This window comes from Cebidichthys violaceus, unplaced genomic scaffold, assembly GCF_023349555.1.
Source record: "Cebidichthys violaceus isolate CVI_PGR_0920_01 unplaced genomic scaffold, fCebVio1.0.p SCAF_3, whole genome shotgun sequence".
In the NCBI taxonomy this organism is placed as follows: domain Eukaryota; kingdom Metazoa; phylum Chordata; class Actinopteri; order Perciformes; family Stichaeidae; genus Cebidichthys; species Cebidichthys violaceus.
The window spans coordinates 9,256,379-9,272,424 of NW_027176483.1; the positions used below are offsets into that span (position 1 = coordinate 9,256,379).

The 16,046-nt window shown below is 38.1% G+C and overlaps 2 protein-coding genes across 2 annotated transcripts; both read left to right on the forward strand.

Moving 5' to 3' along the window:
* Positions 1-167: 167 nt before the first annotated feature.
* On the forward strand, positions 168-7,581 carry hexa (hexosaminidase A (alpha polypeptide)). The gene is made up of 14 exons (XM_068723633.1): positions 168-468; positions 1,129-1,233; positions 1,343-1,408; positions 1,634-1,680; positions 1,815-1,925; positions 2,004-2,105; positions 2,275-2,407; positions 2,663-2,843; positions 3,069-3,155; positions 3,262-3,334; positions 5,481-5,661; positions 5,861-5,951; positions 6,067-6,174; positions 6,302-7,581. The coding sequence occupies exons 1-14, from the start codon at positions 201-203 to the stop codon at positions 6,363-6,365; spliced, it is 1,617 nt and encodes a 538-aa protein (XP_068579734.1). The 5' UTR covers positions 168-200; the 3' UTR covers positions 6,366-7,581.
* A 5,197-nt stretch (positions 7,582-12,778) lies between these two features.
* Positions 12,779-15,323, forward strand: nr2e3 (nuclear receptor subfamily 2, group E, member 3). The gene is made up of 8 exons (XM_068723539.1): positions 12,779-12,827; positions 13,127-13,277; positions 13,403-13,506; positions 13,627-13,878; positions 14,346-14,533; positions 14,635-14,875; positions 14,955-15,060; positions 15,191-15,323. The coding sequence occupies exons 1-8, from the start codon at positions 12,779-12,781 to the stop codon at positions 15,321-15,323; spliced, it is 1,224 nt and encodes a 407-aa protein (XP_068579640.1).
* Positions 15,324-16,046: the final 723 nt, after the last annotated feature.

The window sequence follows — 16,046 nt, forward strand, 5'->3', positions numbered from 1 at the left end:
TTTCATGTTGTGTGTTATGTAACTGTACAATAACTAAATATAGATATACGACATTTGCAAACCGTATAAACCATTTACTTTACCTTTAGTATAAAATAATAAAATCACCCAGACCTTGTGGCCCCAGTCATGTGACTTCATGCTCTCGTCCACCTGACTAGCGCAGCTCGACAGAGCAGTTTGCCTTTGAGTGGAGTAGAATGGAAGCTGTGTGTATGGTTAGTTTTGGACGATATACTCGTCCACATTTTCATTTACTACTACTTGTTATCCTCCCGCTTGGTCTACACACAGTGGCGGGAGTGTGGCCATTACCGCAGACGTTCACCTCCTCAATCGAGCGATACCCTCTGAACCCTCAGGCTTTCTATTTTGGATACGGAAGACAATCAGCTGCACAGCAGGGATGCTCTGTTCTGGATTCTGCATTCATACGATATTTTTCTCTTATCTTTCCAGACTACACTGGTAAGTGATAAAGTGATGTGTCATAAAGACTAGTGTGGGAGTTAAAAGATCCAGTCATACTAACAAAAAAAGGTAAATATTCACAAAGGGTTTCTATGATGATTTATTGCGACAGCATGTATGCCTATATATCATAGGACCAGAATTTGCTGTGCCATGAATATGTCATTATAAACACAAACAATGTTCAAACTATGTATTTAAATCCTGCCTGTTTAAATTGTAGTGTTAACATTAAGAGTATGATGATCCGGTGATTCACACATGTAAGATTGCATAATGGGACACACAAATGTAGAACAGAGTGCTCACTGGTTTGGTTTTGAATGTTCTGTTTGTCATGTTGGCTTTTAAAGTAGATCAATGGGCTTTGTAGAGACAGCAGTTCACCAGTCAACCCTTGTAGGCCTACCTACCCTAAAATCCCTCAATGACAATGGATCAGTACAGCACAGCGTAATGTTTGTGTTTTAAAAATACCATATTTATAGAATAATGGCAGTCTTACTGTAACATTGTCAAAATGAGAGTGCAAAGGCAACATACGCACTTCTACAACGATCTGTGCATGAAGTATAATTCAAATTAAAAAGATAAACTACTTCATGCACAGACCTACAAAGCTACAAACTATGATAATCTCACTTTTATGATCAACAGGAAATGGTGTTCTGCGATTCTTTGAGGATAAACCATTTCATATTGAGATCAGTGTTGACCATGATAATTGTGAGAGTTACCCAAATGAGGACTCATCTGAGAGATGTAAGTATCAACACATTTATCTGAGATAGAGCATCACATGCAAAGGTCACAGTGGCAACAATAAGTGGGGTTTGATGCATTATCTAACTTGCTTCTATTTGCGTTCCAGATAATCTGAGTGTCTCTGCAGGACAAGCATCACTGAATGCGGAAACCGTGTGGGGTGTATTAAGAGGTGAAAAAACATGTGTTCAAAAGTACAAATAAATAAAACAGACATTTTAACAATCAGCTACAGTTAGCAAAGGAAAGGCTATGGTTCCATCAAAGCCTGTTAGCAAGTTGTACTGGATTCCTCATACCACCCAAAGTGTAATAACTGATCTAAGCATCCCACTGTTATCTGTGCAGCTTTAGTTGATTGCTTATTATATGTTATATATCCTCTGATCAAGCGCAGGTCTGGAAACCTTCAGTCAGCTGGTGTATCAAGATGATTTTGGCTCAGTAAGTCTGAATTTTACCATGAGTTCTCTAAAGCTATTGCTTATCGAATACACATTCTCACCATGTTATAAAGCTTGATTAATGTTTGGGGTAGATTAATCAAGCATTTTTTCACCGTTTGTTTCTTCTTTTAGTATTTTGTGAACAAGACTGAGATTGACGACTTCCCGAGGTTTCAATTCAGGGGAATTTTGTTGGATACTTCACGTCACTATTTACCAGTGCAGGACATTTTAAAAACTCTGGTAATAAACAGTTGACATAACCTAAAATTCAGCCTTCTGTTTTCATTCCGTGGTACTAACGTATATCTTTCTTGTTAGGATGCAATGGCCTACAGTAAGTTCAATGTGTTTCATTGGCACATTGTGGATGACCCCTCCTTCCCTTACCAGAGCCAGACCTTTCCAGACCTTTCCAGTAAGGTATGTCTTGCGGATGAAGTAATGAGAAAGAACAAGCCACCTAGATGATAATAACTTGGTTATTTTATATTATCCTACATTTTTAACTAGCCTAGTGCATGTGGATTCATGATTTGAAATACTGAACAGTTGCATCCATCCTGAACAAAAACTTCTGGCTCTGATTCAGGGGGCTTTCCATCCAATGACTCACATCTACACACAATCGGATGTGAGAAGGGTGATCTCACATGCCAGAATGTGGGGAATAAGGGTTCTTCCTGAGTTTGATTCACCCGGCCACACCAAATCATGGGGAAAAGGTACAATTTACTCTTAAACAACTGTTTTGTCTTCAACATATAAAGTATTTGGCATTATGCCTGGTTTGGTCCAACAGAAATCCTGTCAAACCTGCAAGCGAAGACTACAAATGCCAACAAGATAATGAATCTTGTGTTTGGGGACTTTTATGGCTACATCAGTAGCAACAAATATCTGCACTCAACAGACAATACAAGAAATGTATTTTAACAAAATGTTGAACTAAATCTGATTGATTGCCATTTATTCCCTAGGGCAGTCTGACCTGTTGACTCCCTGCTACAGCGGGAGCACCCCTTCAGGTGCTTTTGGTCCTGTTAATCCAGTGTTACCCTCCACCTACCAGTTCATGGCGAGACTATTTAAGGAAGTGTCATCGGTGTTTCCTGATTCCTACATCCACTTAGGAGGGGATGAGGTGGACTTTTCCTGCTGGTAGGTTGAAATGTGACGGATCATTTAAAATCCTGCTGACTGTGTGACCTGGTTTTGATCACTATTGTTTGTTAATATTGCTACTGAATTTGTACACACATCTGTACATTTGTTTTCATCTGTTTAGAATTTGTTTTTTTTAAGCAAGGGGAAGGTAGATGATGTAGGTACATGTTTTTAAATTTACCAAAAAAAAAGAAAGATTGTCACTGCTTATTTCAATAGGAGTTCCAACCCGGATATCCGAGCATTTATGCAGAAGATGGGATTTGGAGTAGACTTCACCAAACTGGAAGCATTCTACATAGAGAAGTAGGTTGTGAAGGGGAACATACTGTGCAATGTAAAAAGCTTGGGGATGTACACCAACCAACATGTTTAAGTTACAAATGTCATTAATGTCTCTATATATTTCCAGCATTGTGAATATCACTTCAGCCCTCAACAAGACAGTTATTGTCTGGCAGGATGTGTTTGACTACCATGAACGAGTAAGTACACCCCAACAAATATCGCCTCTGTGATATAATATACAGTATACATGAATATAATTACATGAATATATGTGTCAGTGGTGTTCATATATGCTCACATACATTTTAGTATTTATTTATAATATGACTAATTTTTGTTCTGCTAGGGCAGGGTTGCATTATATTGCTTTTTACAGATAAGCAGTGATTTACATGCTCACAAATATCAATATTTGAAATGCTGAAAATGTTCATGTCATTGCAGCACCACCATGTGTTTACTTTACACCAATGAAGTTTGTTATTACTATTACTATTACATTTAACCATTACTTCTAGCTTGGTGCAGATCCAGGTATCTAAAACAAGCCCTGCTTTATTTTGTAGTACTTGTCCCATTTAAAAAAAAATATTTCAGCTATTTCATATTGTGTCCAAGTATATGCATTCACTGATGGAGATATTTAAATTTACATTTATAAACATGTAGCATTTAGTTTGTCACAAATATTTCACAAATCTCAGTTCACACAGGCTAGTAATTGTCACATAATATGGATAAATACATTTATACTTATGCAGGCATCAACTGACTATAATCTTTTTGTTAGATACCGATATAATGTTGACCTCAGCAGACTTAGTGGTTTGAACCCACTGACCAACCGTTTTTAACAGTATATTGTCTGATAAAGAAAAGCTAATGTATCTCACAATCATTTATCGTAAGTCTGATAGTCGATAGCATTGTGTTGCAGCGTAGCTCTCTATCAGTGGTGGAGGTATGGAGAGATGGCTGTTACCTGTGTGAAGTGCGCAGGGTGGTGAAAGCAGGGCTCAGGGTGATTCTCGCCACTCCATGGTATCTGGACCAGCCAGGGCCCACACACAACTGGGCCCGCTTCTATACTGTGTGGCCCCTCGCCTTCAAGGGTCAGAAAAGATTCTGCGTGCTGTGGCTAGTTGAAGTCGTACTTTCTGCTGTGGTTTTTGTCTATAATAATGATTTACAGGTAAAACTTGGTTTCCTCTAAACTATAGGATATCCACAACCAAACCTTTTTGAGTGTGCAACACAGAGTGTTCTATTTGTAGACTAGGTGGCAGTGAAGACTGCATTCATATGTTACAGAGACATCGTCTGTGTTCAAATTTCATATGGTATACTAATTCTATACAGAATGTACAGTACCGAAATTTTAATAGCATAGAAATCAATGCACTTTTTAATAACTTTTCCATTGTGAACACATTACAAACAGTACTGAACTTAGAATTAGTAAGTAGTATGGAATTGGGACACAGCGACTGAGAAGTGTGATTGCTGTGGTACAAGCTCTGAATGCTGTCTTATGCTCCCATACAAACATGCACATGCTTTCCTTACACACACAAGTATAAAAATATTGCCATTGACAGTAATTTCACAAAGCTCCTTGCTTCATATTATTAAAGCACAGGCCCAGCACAGAAGAAAGATGTAAGTCTGTCAAAAGTGGACTGTAGTTGTTTCACATTCAGGTTGCTTATTAGATAAACTAACAATAAATCATGTTTCATCATGCTGGTTACTAAATTTTCCATATAAAAACTTGTCTATTGGGCATTTCTGTTGGTTTAAGTATTGTAGTCAGCTCTACTAACTAAATTGACTACAAATGATTGAAACAAATATGCTTTAATATTGTAATGGTATTGTACACAATACTGTACCAAATTCAAAAGAAATTAACCAATTAACAATTTTAGATTTACACAATCTTGCAAGCATAGATTTACACATTCAGTTCCCATTTTCTTTGGTTAAAGTACCATCAAGTACTGTGCACACTGTATCCTCCAAGAAGATGATATTTTGTAAAAAGGATATTCTGGCGAGGCTTAGTTTTATTAACAGCCTAGTTTTGGACAGACTATGCCTTTGCGGCATAAGAACTGATTTTATGAATCCATTTGAATCTGAAAGTTCAGATGCTTTGCCCGATTGGAGGGGTACAAATTCCGAGAACCATGCCAGTAAATGCTTGCCCTTGTTGATAAAAGCTCATTAAGGAGTTTTTATATGTGCCTATTTTCTGATATATAAAACACTATATATAAACAGTCATCAGATGCAATATAGGACAGAAGGGCAAGACAGCATGTTGTTTATCACCCTGTTCAGATTCCTAAGGACACAGTGCTGCACATCTGGAAGGGTACCCCAGCTAGTTATATGGCAGAGCTCAGCAGGATGACCAAAGCTGGCATGAGGGTCCTGCTAGCTGCCCCATGGTACATCAACCACATTTCCTATGGCCAGGACTGGCGTGACTACTACAACGTGAAGCCACTGAACTTTTCTGGTGTGTGCATGCCTAAGTAATATCATATTACATAACGTGGCTCAGTTACGTGCTGGTGATGTAGAGGCATGTTTAAACATTGACTTGCAGTTTTTATTTGAAGTGGTGTGATACATTTGAAGTGAAGATTCTGATTGATTGTAAATTCATTACCAGCCATCATATCATTGAAGCAAAGCTTTTCACCATCCCCTCGCAGGTACTGAGGAACAGAAGAAGCTGGTGATAGGGGGTGAAGTCTGCATGTGGGGGGAGTATGTTGATGCCACCAATCTCACTCCACGTCTTTGGTACAAGATTAAATAGATCTTTGAATTCCTAATACTAATCAACTTAATATAATAAGTGCAGCAACAATTGCATGAAATTACTCTAAATAATCACTGGTTGCACCCAAAATTACAGGCCAAGGGCGAGTGCTGCGGCAGAGAGACTTTGGAGTGATGAGAAGCAGACCTCCAGTGTGAGCAAGGCGTTTCCTCGCCTGCAGGACTTTCGCTGCAAGCTTGTGAGGTAATTTACCATTTCTATCCAGGATGTGTAAAGAGCTAAGGGCTGGCATACCTTAACAAGACACGGGGCACTTTCTCATATGTTTGCTTATTATATACTGGTGTTTCTGCTTCCCTTTCTCCTCAAGGCGTGGCATCAGAGCAGAGCCTCTGTATGTTGGACATTGTAAACATGAGTACCAAGGTGTTTGAAGATGTTGGATGGATTAACAATGAAAGGTTTTTCTCAGGGGATTAAGTTCATAGTTGCCTTCTTTTAAAGTGGTGTAAAATCTTTGATAAATTGTTTCTATAATCTTAAATACATAATTTGAACATTAAAGTGCTTTCTCAGGGAGCTTTCTCATACCTATAATTTCTCTTTTTCCTTTTTTTCTAAAAACTATAGTTATTTAATTGTGCTTAAATTTTGCGTATTTAGCAAATCACAATATAGAAATGTTCACAAACACCATGATTGGAAGAAGCTGAAGTGCTTCACTGTAATGTCATGTTGAATTGTACTACTTGAATTGCAAAATATAAAATGCAGATTTTAAATTTAAAACTTGTACTCTTGGACTGAAACATTTTTTCTGCGAAAACAACTTGCTTGAGACAGATTGCTAGCCTAATCCCAACGCTAATCTAATACAGAAAAATAAAGACATTGACAGCCTTTTTCCACACATATTCAATTCAATTTATTTTTGTATAGCCCAAAATCACAAATTTGCCTCAGAGGGCTTTACAATCACATACGACATCCTCTGTCCCGGACCCTCACATCGGAACAGGAAAAGCTCCTCCAAAAAAAAACTTTAACTGGGAGAAAAGAGGAAGAGACCTGTGGGAGAGCAACAGAGGAGGGATCCCCCTCCCAGGATGGACAGAAGTGCAATAGATGTCATGTGTACAGAATGAACAACATAACAGAGTTACAACACATTCAATGCATATGACAGAACCACGGCAGGAGGCAAGACCATGGTCCAGGTATAACCAGGATCCATGGGAACCTGCGAGGTGAGATAGAACCTGAGGTGAAATGATTTTGTAACTATGCACCATCTCCTCTAAAATCCCATCTGAAATTAGACAAATTGTCTCATGAATGTGATTTGAAGTTGGCTCATGAATGAGATTTTGAAGGGCTTTAATTTTGAAATGCTACATCAGAATGTCCTGGTTCTCTCTGAATGAAACCTTGAGATGGTATGCTATCAACCTGAGGTGAAATGATTTTGTAACTATGCACCATTTCCTCTTAAGGTGCACATTTTTCAAAAGCTTTCTGTTATGTCAGTTCTTTAATCCAGCCCTTATTTTACTTGAAATGAGAAGAACATTTATTTATGTATTTATATGTATTATTTATAATGCATTCACTTAAATTTGAAAACTGAGAATAATAAATGTTAAAATATAATTGATGTGTACTTTCTTTATTTGATTTGACAGTTGTTGGCTACGCAGAGACGTTGTTACTACTACTAGGCTTCTTGAATATATATATATGGCACTAAATAGCGCAAGTTAGATATTATTGTAATGTTCCGGACCTTTGCCCGAGGAGATTTTCTCAATTTGGACCTTTTGGAATGTTAATTGAATACCCCTGATGTAGAGAATACCTTCTAGAATACTATGACTCTACCCTGGAACACAGGACTTCTCGCATAAACTAGAACACAGAACAATTGTCACACACACATAACTTCTGACTGTGTGTGTGTGTATATATATATATATATATATATATATATATATATATATATATATATAGCAAACACACACATACATTTATATACACACATACATACATATATATGGGTTATATATTTCACCGTAGAAAATATCACTTTCATGTTGATTTCATCACATAAATGATGGAAAAACAACAAACAAATCAGTACTGTGGTCACTAGATGAAATAGGCCTGATGCACTTGACCCCAGTTTTAATCATGAACATATTTTAGAACTTTTTGATTGAGCAGATGTAGGAGAAACCAAACCTGAATATCTTCCTACCGTAACCACTAATATATGTTATGTTAGCCTAAACATGTTCCAGTCTCACATGTAGCATCTCTGACTCATCAGCTGTGGCTTTACTCAGCTCTGATCAGCTATAGTACGTTGCCTGTGATCACACTTTTATGAAACAGTCAAAGGGTGTCTGTCTCCCTCTAGAGACAAAAGTGGAGCATCCCAGGGAAGCCCCAATGTTTGGCCAGTTTTCAGTGGTTAGGACCATGACCGCAATTTATTTAAATTTGTGACTGGCAACATGAAGCCTCCTGGAGACCACATCAAACTAAGAGGAACCTGTGTCTGTCTTCATGTTACCTCTATAAATGAGCAAATGCATTTGACATATAAAACATTTATTTTTGTTTAGTTTAGGCATTACATGACCTCTTGGGGCTGGCAGCTGTATTTTTTAATTCTTGAGTTGTGTTAACCTGATTACCTTGCTATTACTGAGAGTAGAGTTCTGAATATAATACATTATTTCAAACTTTGTTGTACTTTTACTGTTAGGCTGTAGTTTTAACATGTATTCAGAGAACCATAAGCTAACACAAAAAAACAAGGCAATGGCTAACGGTGTGAAACAATTACTTTAAGAAAACTAAACCATTTCAAGTTAGAAACAATGTAATCATGTCAATGTTATTTCACATTAACAATTTTCGTTATTTATTTTGAATGTTCTGTTTTATTCATGCCAAAGAGTATGTTCTTTTATTTCGAAGACATAACCAAATAAGCTGTTCAGTTCTTTTGTCAGCAATAACATGGATTTTCTCTCACTGATGTTGATTCGCCTGTTGAATTGAGCTGACATGACTTTGGGACTTAGACAACTAATTTTCTCATTGTCGGGATTACAGTAGTAGATAGCAGCAGATGGCAAGGCGGGGCAATCCCTGGTTGCCATTGTGCTGACACCTCAATCCTTCCACTTCATCTGACTTGGGGGTGCCCACAATTGCTGAAGTGAAACTACAAAGCTTAACCATGCTTTCGTGTCCATTCTCCGCAGCTACTTGAAATCAGGTAGAAATGCTGAATGCAGAGTAACAGAAGCTTATGATGGTATAATAGAGCATGCATGAGTTTATCCTGCCAGATCATACTGCCTTCATTCATTAGAAATTGGTAACTTAGTTTGTTGTCTAGTTTTGCTTGTTTTTTTATGCCAAAAGTTGTCTATTGTTTTATCATAGTCCTAAAAGTAGATTAATTTAGCTCATAATTAGGTAACAAAAGAAAAAAAAAACACCCACACAAAAAACCCTCTCAAGTACGACATAGTACATAATGCTTTTGCAACTTGAGGCACCTGCTCCATGTGCATGAAGAGGAAGTTAATCTCAGTATTTGACACTAGCTGTCATTAATGGAGATTGTATAAAAAAAAGCTGCTTAGACTGTTACAAAGATTTGATTACAGCGTTCAAGGGCATCCTCTGAAAGACCAAAAAAATCATGTCTTACACATGTGTGCCTGCTGCAGTGCATGTGCCTTTTTAATGTTTGATGCACTGCAGCTGACGACAGCGAATTGCACTTGAAACTTGTAATATGTAGAAAGATAACGACACTGTTAAACTAATCAACAGCTGATCTGCCAAGCAACTGAGCTAAAGTTTTACTAGTGACGTGTGTTCAATCACCTGCAGGGCTCTGTCATCATAAATGTTCCCACTAAATACATAATCATCCAGTTGGCTCATGGCAGCGGGCTGCTAAAGTTTGGCGACATCTGCGCAGCAATCACAGGGCTGAGGAGTGAAGAAACGTGACAGTTATCCCTGCCAGACAAAACCTCAAAACAGCACTTTGCTTATGTTAGCAGCATCTTACCTGTGCCGTCAACTGGAGTCAAGTAAAGACAGAAAGGACAATTATGTTATGTGTTTCACTATGATGGAAATCTGAGTTACTCTTTGCTTCTGTGTAACTCATTTAAGTTTCACGTTTGAAAGGATCCGAAACATCCAACAATAATTTTCTTAGAAAATGACTTTTTAGCAGACTACATGTAAATGTCCTTTCTACTAGTGTGAAGATAATCAGCTCACCTGATATGTGAGCAACACCTGTGTTATGTAATCTGATATGGGACTGCAGATTACCATGCTCAGTACTGCTTGGGTTAATACAAATATGTATTTTAGGCATATTCACAATCACAGAGTAGGTTTAGATGGTGTTTTGAATGCAAATTTATACTGCAACCAAAGTTTAATGTAAATGCAAATGCAACGTGGACCGCAGTGAAAGACTGTCTAGTGTACATAAACTTCCCAAACTTTGTTTATTATGTCAAAGTTGCGAAATTAAATCGTATCACAAGTAGTTATTAAAGGTGCATTTCAGACATCCTGAGGCCACGTTTGAACTATTGTAACTCTGTTTTAACTAGTTTCACATCCAGTGGATACAAGGTACTGTAGGTCAAGCTGCCGGGCCTGTTGGCCACAAGTGTGTATATCTGTATAAACTGTGGCAGGTTCATTTGCTTTGAGCATGTATGCTATAGTCAAATTGCTGTTTGTTGTACACAGGGAAAAGCGAGGCAAGTTTGTGTGCCCCTTTAAAACACAACCACTGCTTTACATAACAATAAATGTAAAGAAATATAAAGTGCTTTACATAAAGCAAAGAGATGCATTACAACAACACTATGAACTAAATGTACAAACACAATGAGGAGGATTAAATAAATTACTGTTCCACCTGCAGTCTATTCTAACTTGCCACGATAGTGATGCTGGTATTATTTTTACCTTGCGAGTCTGTCTGTGTCGTCATGGCAAAATGTCCTGGAGACACCTACTGTGGCGGGAACTACCCCAGAAGTGGTTTTGAGTACCGTGTCAGGTGTTTATTTGTCTGTGGACAGATTCTATCATCAGAACAGCATCACAACCGTGCAAGATGCAGTCACAAAACTTTACAGGTGCATAATACAAAGCCAATTCAATGCATACTATTAACATATATTTATACATATAACATATCTGTATCTACACCATTGATTCAAACAAGTGCAAATGTCTCTGTGTGCATAGCCCTTGTGGAATGCCTCTATTGTAATCCTTTTATACGCCAATTTAGACCAACAGAAGGAGCTCTGTTTTCCATACTACATTGTTTTCCTAAAATCAAGAGTGGTTTAAAGGGATTGCAGAAATCATTCTGTGGACACGGCAGGCAGTCACATTGTATCTTTACTGTCTTTGCTACATTTGATCTGATTAAAGAGCTGAACTAGATGCCATTACCTATATGGTGTAATGACTTCAGCCATAGCTTGAGAGATCTGTACAAAAAATAATGAGCACAGGTGTTGATGTTTCTGACATTTCTTTGTGGTCATCCACTGTGTAATATCCTAAAGTGAAGAGAAATGAGAATATTAGGATTTGTGCTATGCAACAACAGTTAATTGTACATGGGTTACTAATTAGGCAGACGGAGGCTCCTCACCATATGGCAGAAGAATGGAATTAAGGGTCAACTTGTTGCTGCTCTTTCAATCTCTGCACTAATTGTTTTTCTTCTCATCACCCTCTTTTGTGATCCCCCTCCTAGAAGGAGACCACATTTCATGGAGGGTTAAGCTACTTTGCTGATTTGGGGTGGCTGTATTCTCCTGAAGCCATTAGTGTCATTGACAGGGCCAATATGGCGCAGAAGGAATGTCTTAAGTGAGGTGTAAGACTACACTGTTAACCGGACGGTGAGGAACATACATACATGTGTACTATGAGTGGAACACATAGTTCATATTGCTATGTTTTGTGTCTTGTTGATTAGTTAATTGGTTTACTTGTAGTAATTAACTTCTAAAACCTCAAGTCAATACTGTGGGCAGTAATAGAATACTCTTTATGATTTTGGCCAGCACACTTACAATTTAAGAATTTGAACAGATTGCTCTCTGGAGACTCTGAACTTTACCATGCAGTCAGAAGCCACATTCATGAAACCATTTAAAAGTAGTGTGGGTGAGAAGTAAAATATATTGTTTTCTTTTTCTTTTTCAGTGGTCTCTTTTGTTGATTTCAGTTGTGCCTGTAAATGGAGTGACTGATTGATTTACCCTTATTGACAGTAAAGATTAAGAGGATGACAAATCAGCATTTGCTTACACAGCGCCTGGTGCTAATCTCCTTGTCTTCCTTCAGAAAGCCCCCAGACAGCTCACACTCATTCTGGCAGAGAGAAAGAAAGAAGAAGTAAAGAAGTGACTCTGTTGACCCCCCAGTACATCAGAAACGACCAGAGAAAGGACAACAGCACTGGATCGATATCATCGAGCATTCCTGGAGTAACTCTCTGATGACCTCTGAAGAAATTAGGCTTTAATTACAAGCTTTAGTGAAAAGAACTACAATTTTGTGTGTTAGAGGGATTGCCATGTGTCCACACTTCACATGAAAGATGTTTTGATCCAGCCAGTCAACTACACAAAAAATACTTTAGAATCTTTTGTTTTGTTCTTTCTATTTTCCGAGTAATCTGCTATTTGTCTAAACACTGTTTATTAAGCAAAGTTTAGACATTAGAAGATATCTCAAAATGGAGGACCACATGACCAAAATTAACATGTTTTCTTCTGACACGTCGAATGACTTCACAGATGGACCTCAAGCAGGTGAGCCAATGCTTGTTGTAATATGGAACTGTTTAAATATAAAAGATCTAAGGGTGCTAAACAATGACAACAAAATAAATATAAATATATTCATTAAATATAAATATTTTTTCTGTACAGCAGATAAAAGAGTAATGCTATTGATAATAGTTGTGTTTATTGCGTGTATAGTTAAAAGAATTTCTAAAAAGAAAGAACAAATAAATACATAATAAAAAAAAAACAATTAAGACGTCTGTTGAGTCTTAAAAGGATGAGAAAAATGTTGATTATTTATTTCTGCTATCTGTCCTCTACAGAAATAAGTTCAGTCCCAGGTAAAGCACATGGCCAAGGTTTGCTATGTAAAGTGTGTTCTGATTCAAGCAGTGGTAAACACTATGGGATCTATGCCTGCAACGGCTGCAGTGGCTTCTTCAAGCGCAGTGTGAGACGAAGACTCATCTACAGGTGAGCACAATTTGTATCTAATAGGGGAGTCACAATTATAATTTTTTAATGGAGAAATGCAACTTGTGTAACAAGAAATTCTTCGTATTTTAACTTTTAAGATTTTTTTTTTGTCAATATCACAGGTGTCAAGCTGGATCAGGCAGGTGCCCCGTTGACAAGGCCCATCGGAACCAATGCCAAGCTTGTCGACTAAAGAAGTGTCTCCAAGCTGGCATGAACAAAGATGGTGAGAAAAATCTCAATAACTTCACTGTGGAGAGTGGAGAGTATATTATATGTGCATATATAATTTCTGTCATTGTACAATGTTTTCAGCCGATATATTATTTACTTGTCCTTTTGGCAGCTGTGCAGAATGAGCGACAGCCTCGAAGCACAGCACATGTCAGTCTAGACTCTATAAATGTGGACACTAAAAAGGAGCACCTGGCCACCACAAGGGAGCTCACCTCCTCTGCTCCCGACTCATCAGTCATCTGCAAACCTCTGGTCACCACCTCTGCTGCTGTACAGCCCTGCAGCAACCCCAATAACTACCACCGCTTTATGGTCAGTCTGCTTACTGCAGAAACCTGTGCAAAACTGGAGCCTGAGGATGGTGAGATCATATGACAGAAATTAACTTAAGGTGGATACAACAAGTAGCCACTTCTATTTAAAAATACACTGTATCATTTGCTTTTGCTTTTTATGACTGTGATAAGTGATTTGCTTTTAGGATTATACAATAAGTCACAGAAATGTAGAATTTTCTTTTCTGAATTGTAATGATGCATTTAAACGTAATAATATAAGATAAGATAGATAAGATAAGATAAGATAAGATAATCCTTTATTAGTCCCTCAGCGGGGAAATTTGCAGGCTTACCGCAGCAAAGTGGATAGTGCAACAAGAGACATCAGTAGAAAACAGAACAAAGAACTAAAACTAAACCAGTACAATAGATAATCAAACAGTAAAGGTATAATAAATAAGTGAACTGTAAAAAAACAATAAAAGCTAAAAATACAATATAGTACTCCCATTAGCCTAAACATTTGTGTGACTCTCTTTTTAATGCACAGTTGGGGAGAATATTGATGTGACAACCAATGATTCAGAGAGAGATCGGACTCCCTCTGACTGCTGTCTGTCCCCATACACGTCCAGCTGTCCAGAGAGTATATATGAGACATCGGCACGACTCCTCTTTGTGTCTGTGAAGTGGGCAAAAAATTTGCCTGTTTTTGCCCACTTGCCATTTCGAGACCAGGTGAGACTGACCGACACTTTTTTTGTAAATTCATCGAACCGATTTACACATACGTAAATCGTGTGTGAGACTGATAACCTTCATTTCTGTGACATCCTCAGGTGATTCTCCTTGAGGAAGCTTGGAGTGAGATGTTCCTCTTGTGTGCCATCCAGTGGTCCCTGCCCATGGACAGCTGTCCTCTTCTGTCTCTGCCAGATCTGCCTCCCACACAGCAGGCCAAGATCAGCCTCCCCACAGCTGACCTGCGCATCCTGGAAGAGGTCTTTAATCGCTTTAAGGCCCTGGCAGTTGACCCTACTGAGTTTGCCTGCCTGAAAGCCCTTGTACTGTTCAAGCCAGGTGAGGAGTTAATCCTTCAGCAATATGCATTTGTTACTGAATGGACATTGTAACTAATGTCAAGCTGTTTGACTTGCAGAGACACGCAGCCTCAAAGACCCAGAGCAGGTGGAGAATCTGCAGGACCAGTCACAGGTGTTGTTAGGTCAGCACATCCATTCACTATACCCCAGCCAAAGTGCCAGGTAAGCCTGATGTAACTCTCTCTCTGACTGACTACAAAGATCATTAAACATAAAAACATCACACAAGTTTGTCATATAAAAGCCTAAACAGAAACAGGAAGTTCACTCTCCTTTGTTCTCATCCATCAAGGTTTGGGAGACTTTTACTTCTGCTGCCATCCCTCCACTCTGTGAGCTCTGAGAAAATAGAGCAGCTGTTCTTTCGTACAACCATTGGCAGCACACCCATGGAGAAGCTGCTGTGTGATATGTTCAAAAACTAAGACACTAACTAAAACAAGAAAACAGGAAAGACAAATGAAACCTGCTAGGAAAACGCCATAAACCGACTCTCAAGCAACATGTTTTCTGGTTGTTTGTTTCACATATTGTGGTTTTGACTTCTTTCAAATTCATTACAGTGTATGGCATTCTTATTAAAGCTATACAAGAACCTTTCGTTTTGTGTTGATTTTGGCAGTCCCTGTGGACAATAGTGGTAGTGTTTCTGAGCGCCTCTGATTTTACTGCAGCAGGGTCTAACAGTCTGCTACGCGTAGTCCTCAATAAATAGGGACCTTTTTTAAGATCTTTGGTCATGTTTTTTATTCTTTATCTGGTTTTACAGAAACAGAAGAGAACACATAACAAGCCATATTACAAAAATATACAAAAAACAGACACTATACAGATTATATGATAATTGTATTAATATGATTTAGAGCCTGACCATCACATTAGAATGGCTATTGGCCAATTTTAGCTATTTTAAGTCATTTATAGACCAGAAAGAGAGAGAACTGTTAACTGCCTTACTCACATATCTTGGTCAAAATGTTGTGTTCCTTATCAAAACTAAACATCGATATTTGCCCCAAAAACCCAATACTGGTCCAGATCTATTATAATTTGTCTCTTGAATAATATTTAGTAAGGCTACAGAGTGTACTTAATGACAGGATCACTGGTTTGCTTCCATCCTTGGGGACCTTTCCATGGTTTCAGAC

Bases quoted from the DNA above. Each gene is read 5' to 3' on its own strand.
- hexa (XM_068723633.1), top strand. From the start codon at position 201: ATGGAAGCTGTGTGTATGGTTAGTTTTGGACGATATACTCGTCCACAT. The intron at 5,952-6,066 runs GTACAAGATTAA...CCAAAATTACAG, and splicing joins AATCTCACTCCACGTCTTTG to GCCAAGGGCGAGTGCTGCGG. The intron at 6,175-6,301 runs GTAATTTACCAT...TTTCTCCTCAAG, and splicing joins TTTCGCTGCAAGCTTGTGAG to GCGTGGCATCAGAGCAGAGC.
- nr2e3 (XM_068723539.1), top strand. From the start codon at position 12,779: ATGTTTTCTTCTGACACGTCGAATGACTTCACAGATGGACCTCAAGCA. The intron at 13,879-14,345 runs GTGAGATCATAT...TTTAATGCACAG, and splicing joins AAAACTGGAGCCTGAGGATG to TTGGGGAGAATATTGATGTG. The intron at 14,534-14,634 runs GTGAGACTGACC...TGACATCCTCAG, and splicing joins ACTTGCCATTTCGAGACCAG to GTGATTCTCCTTGAGGAAGC.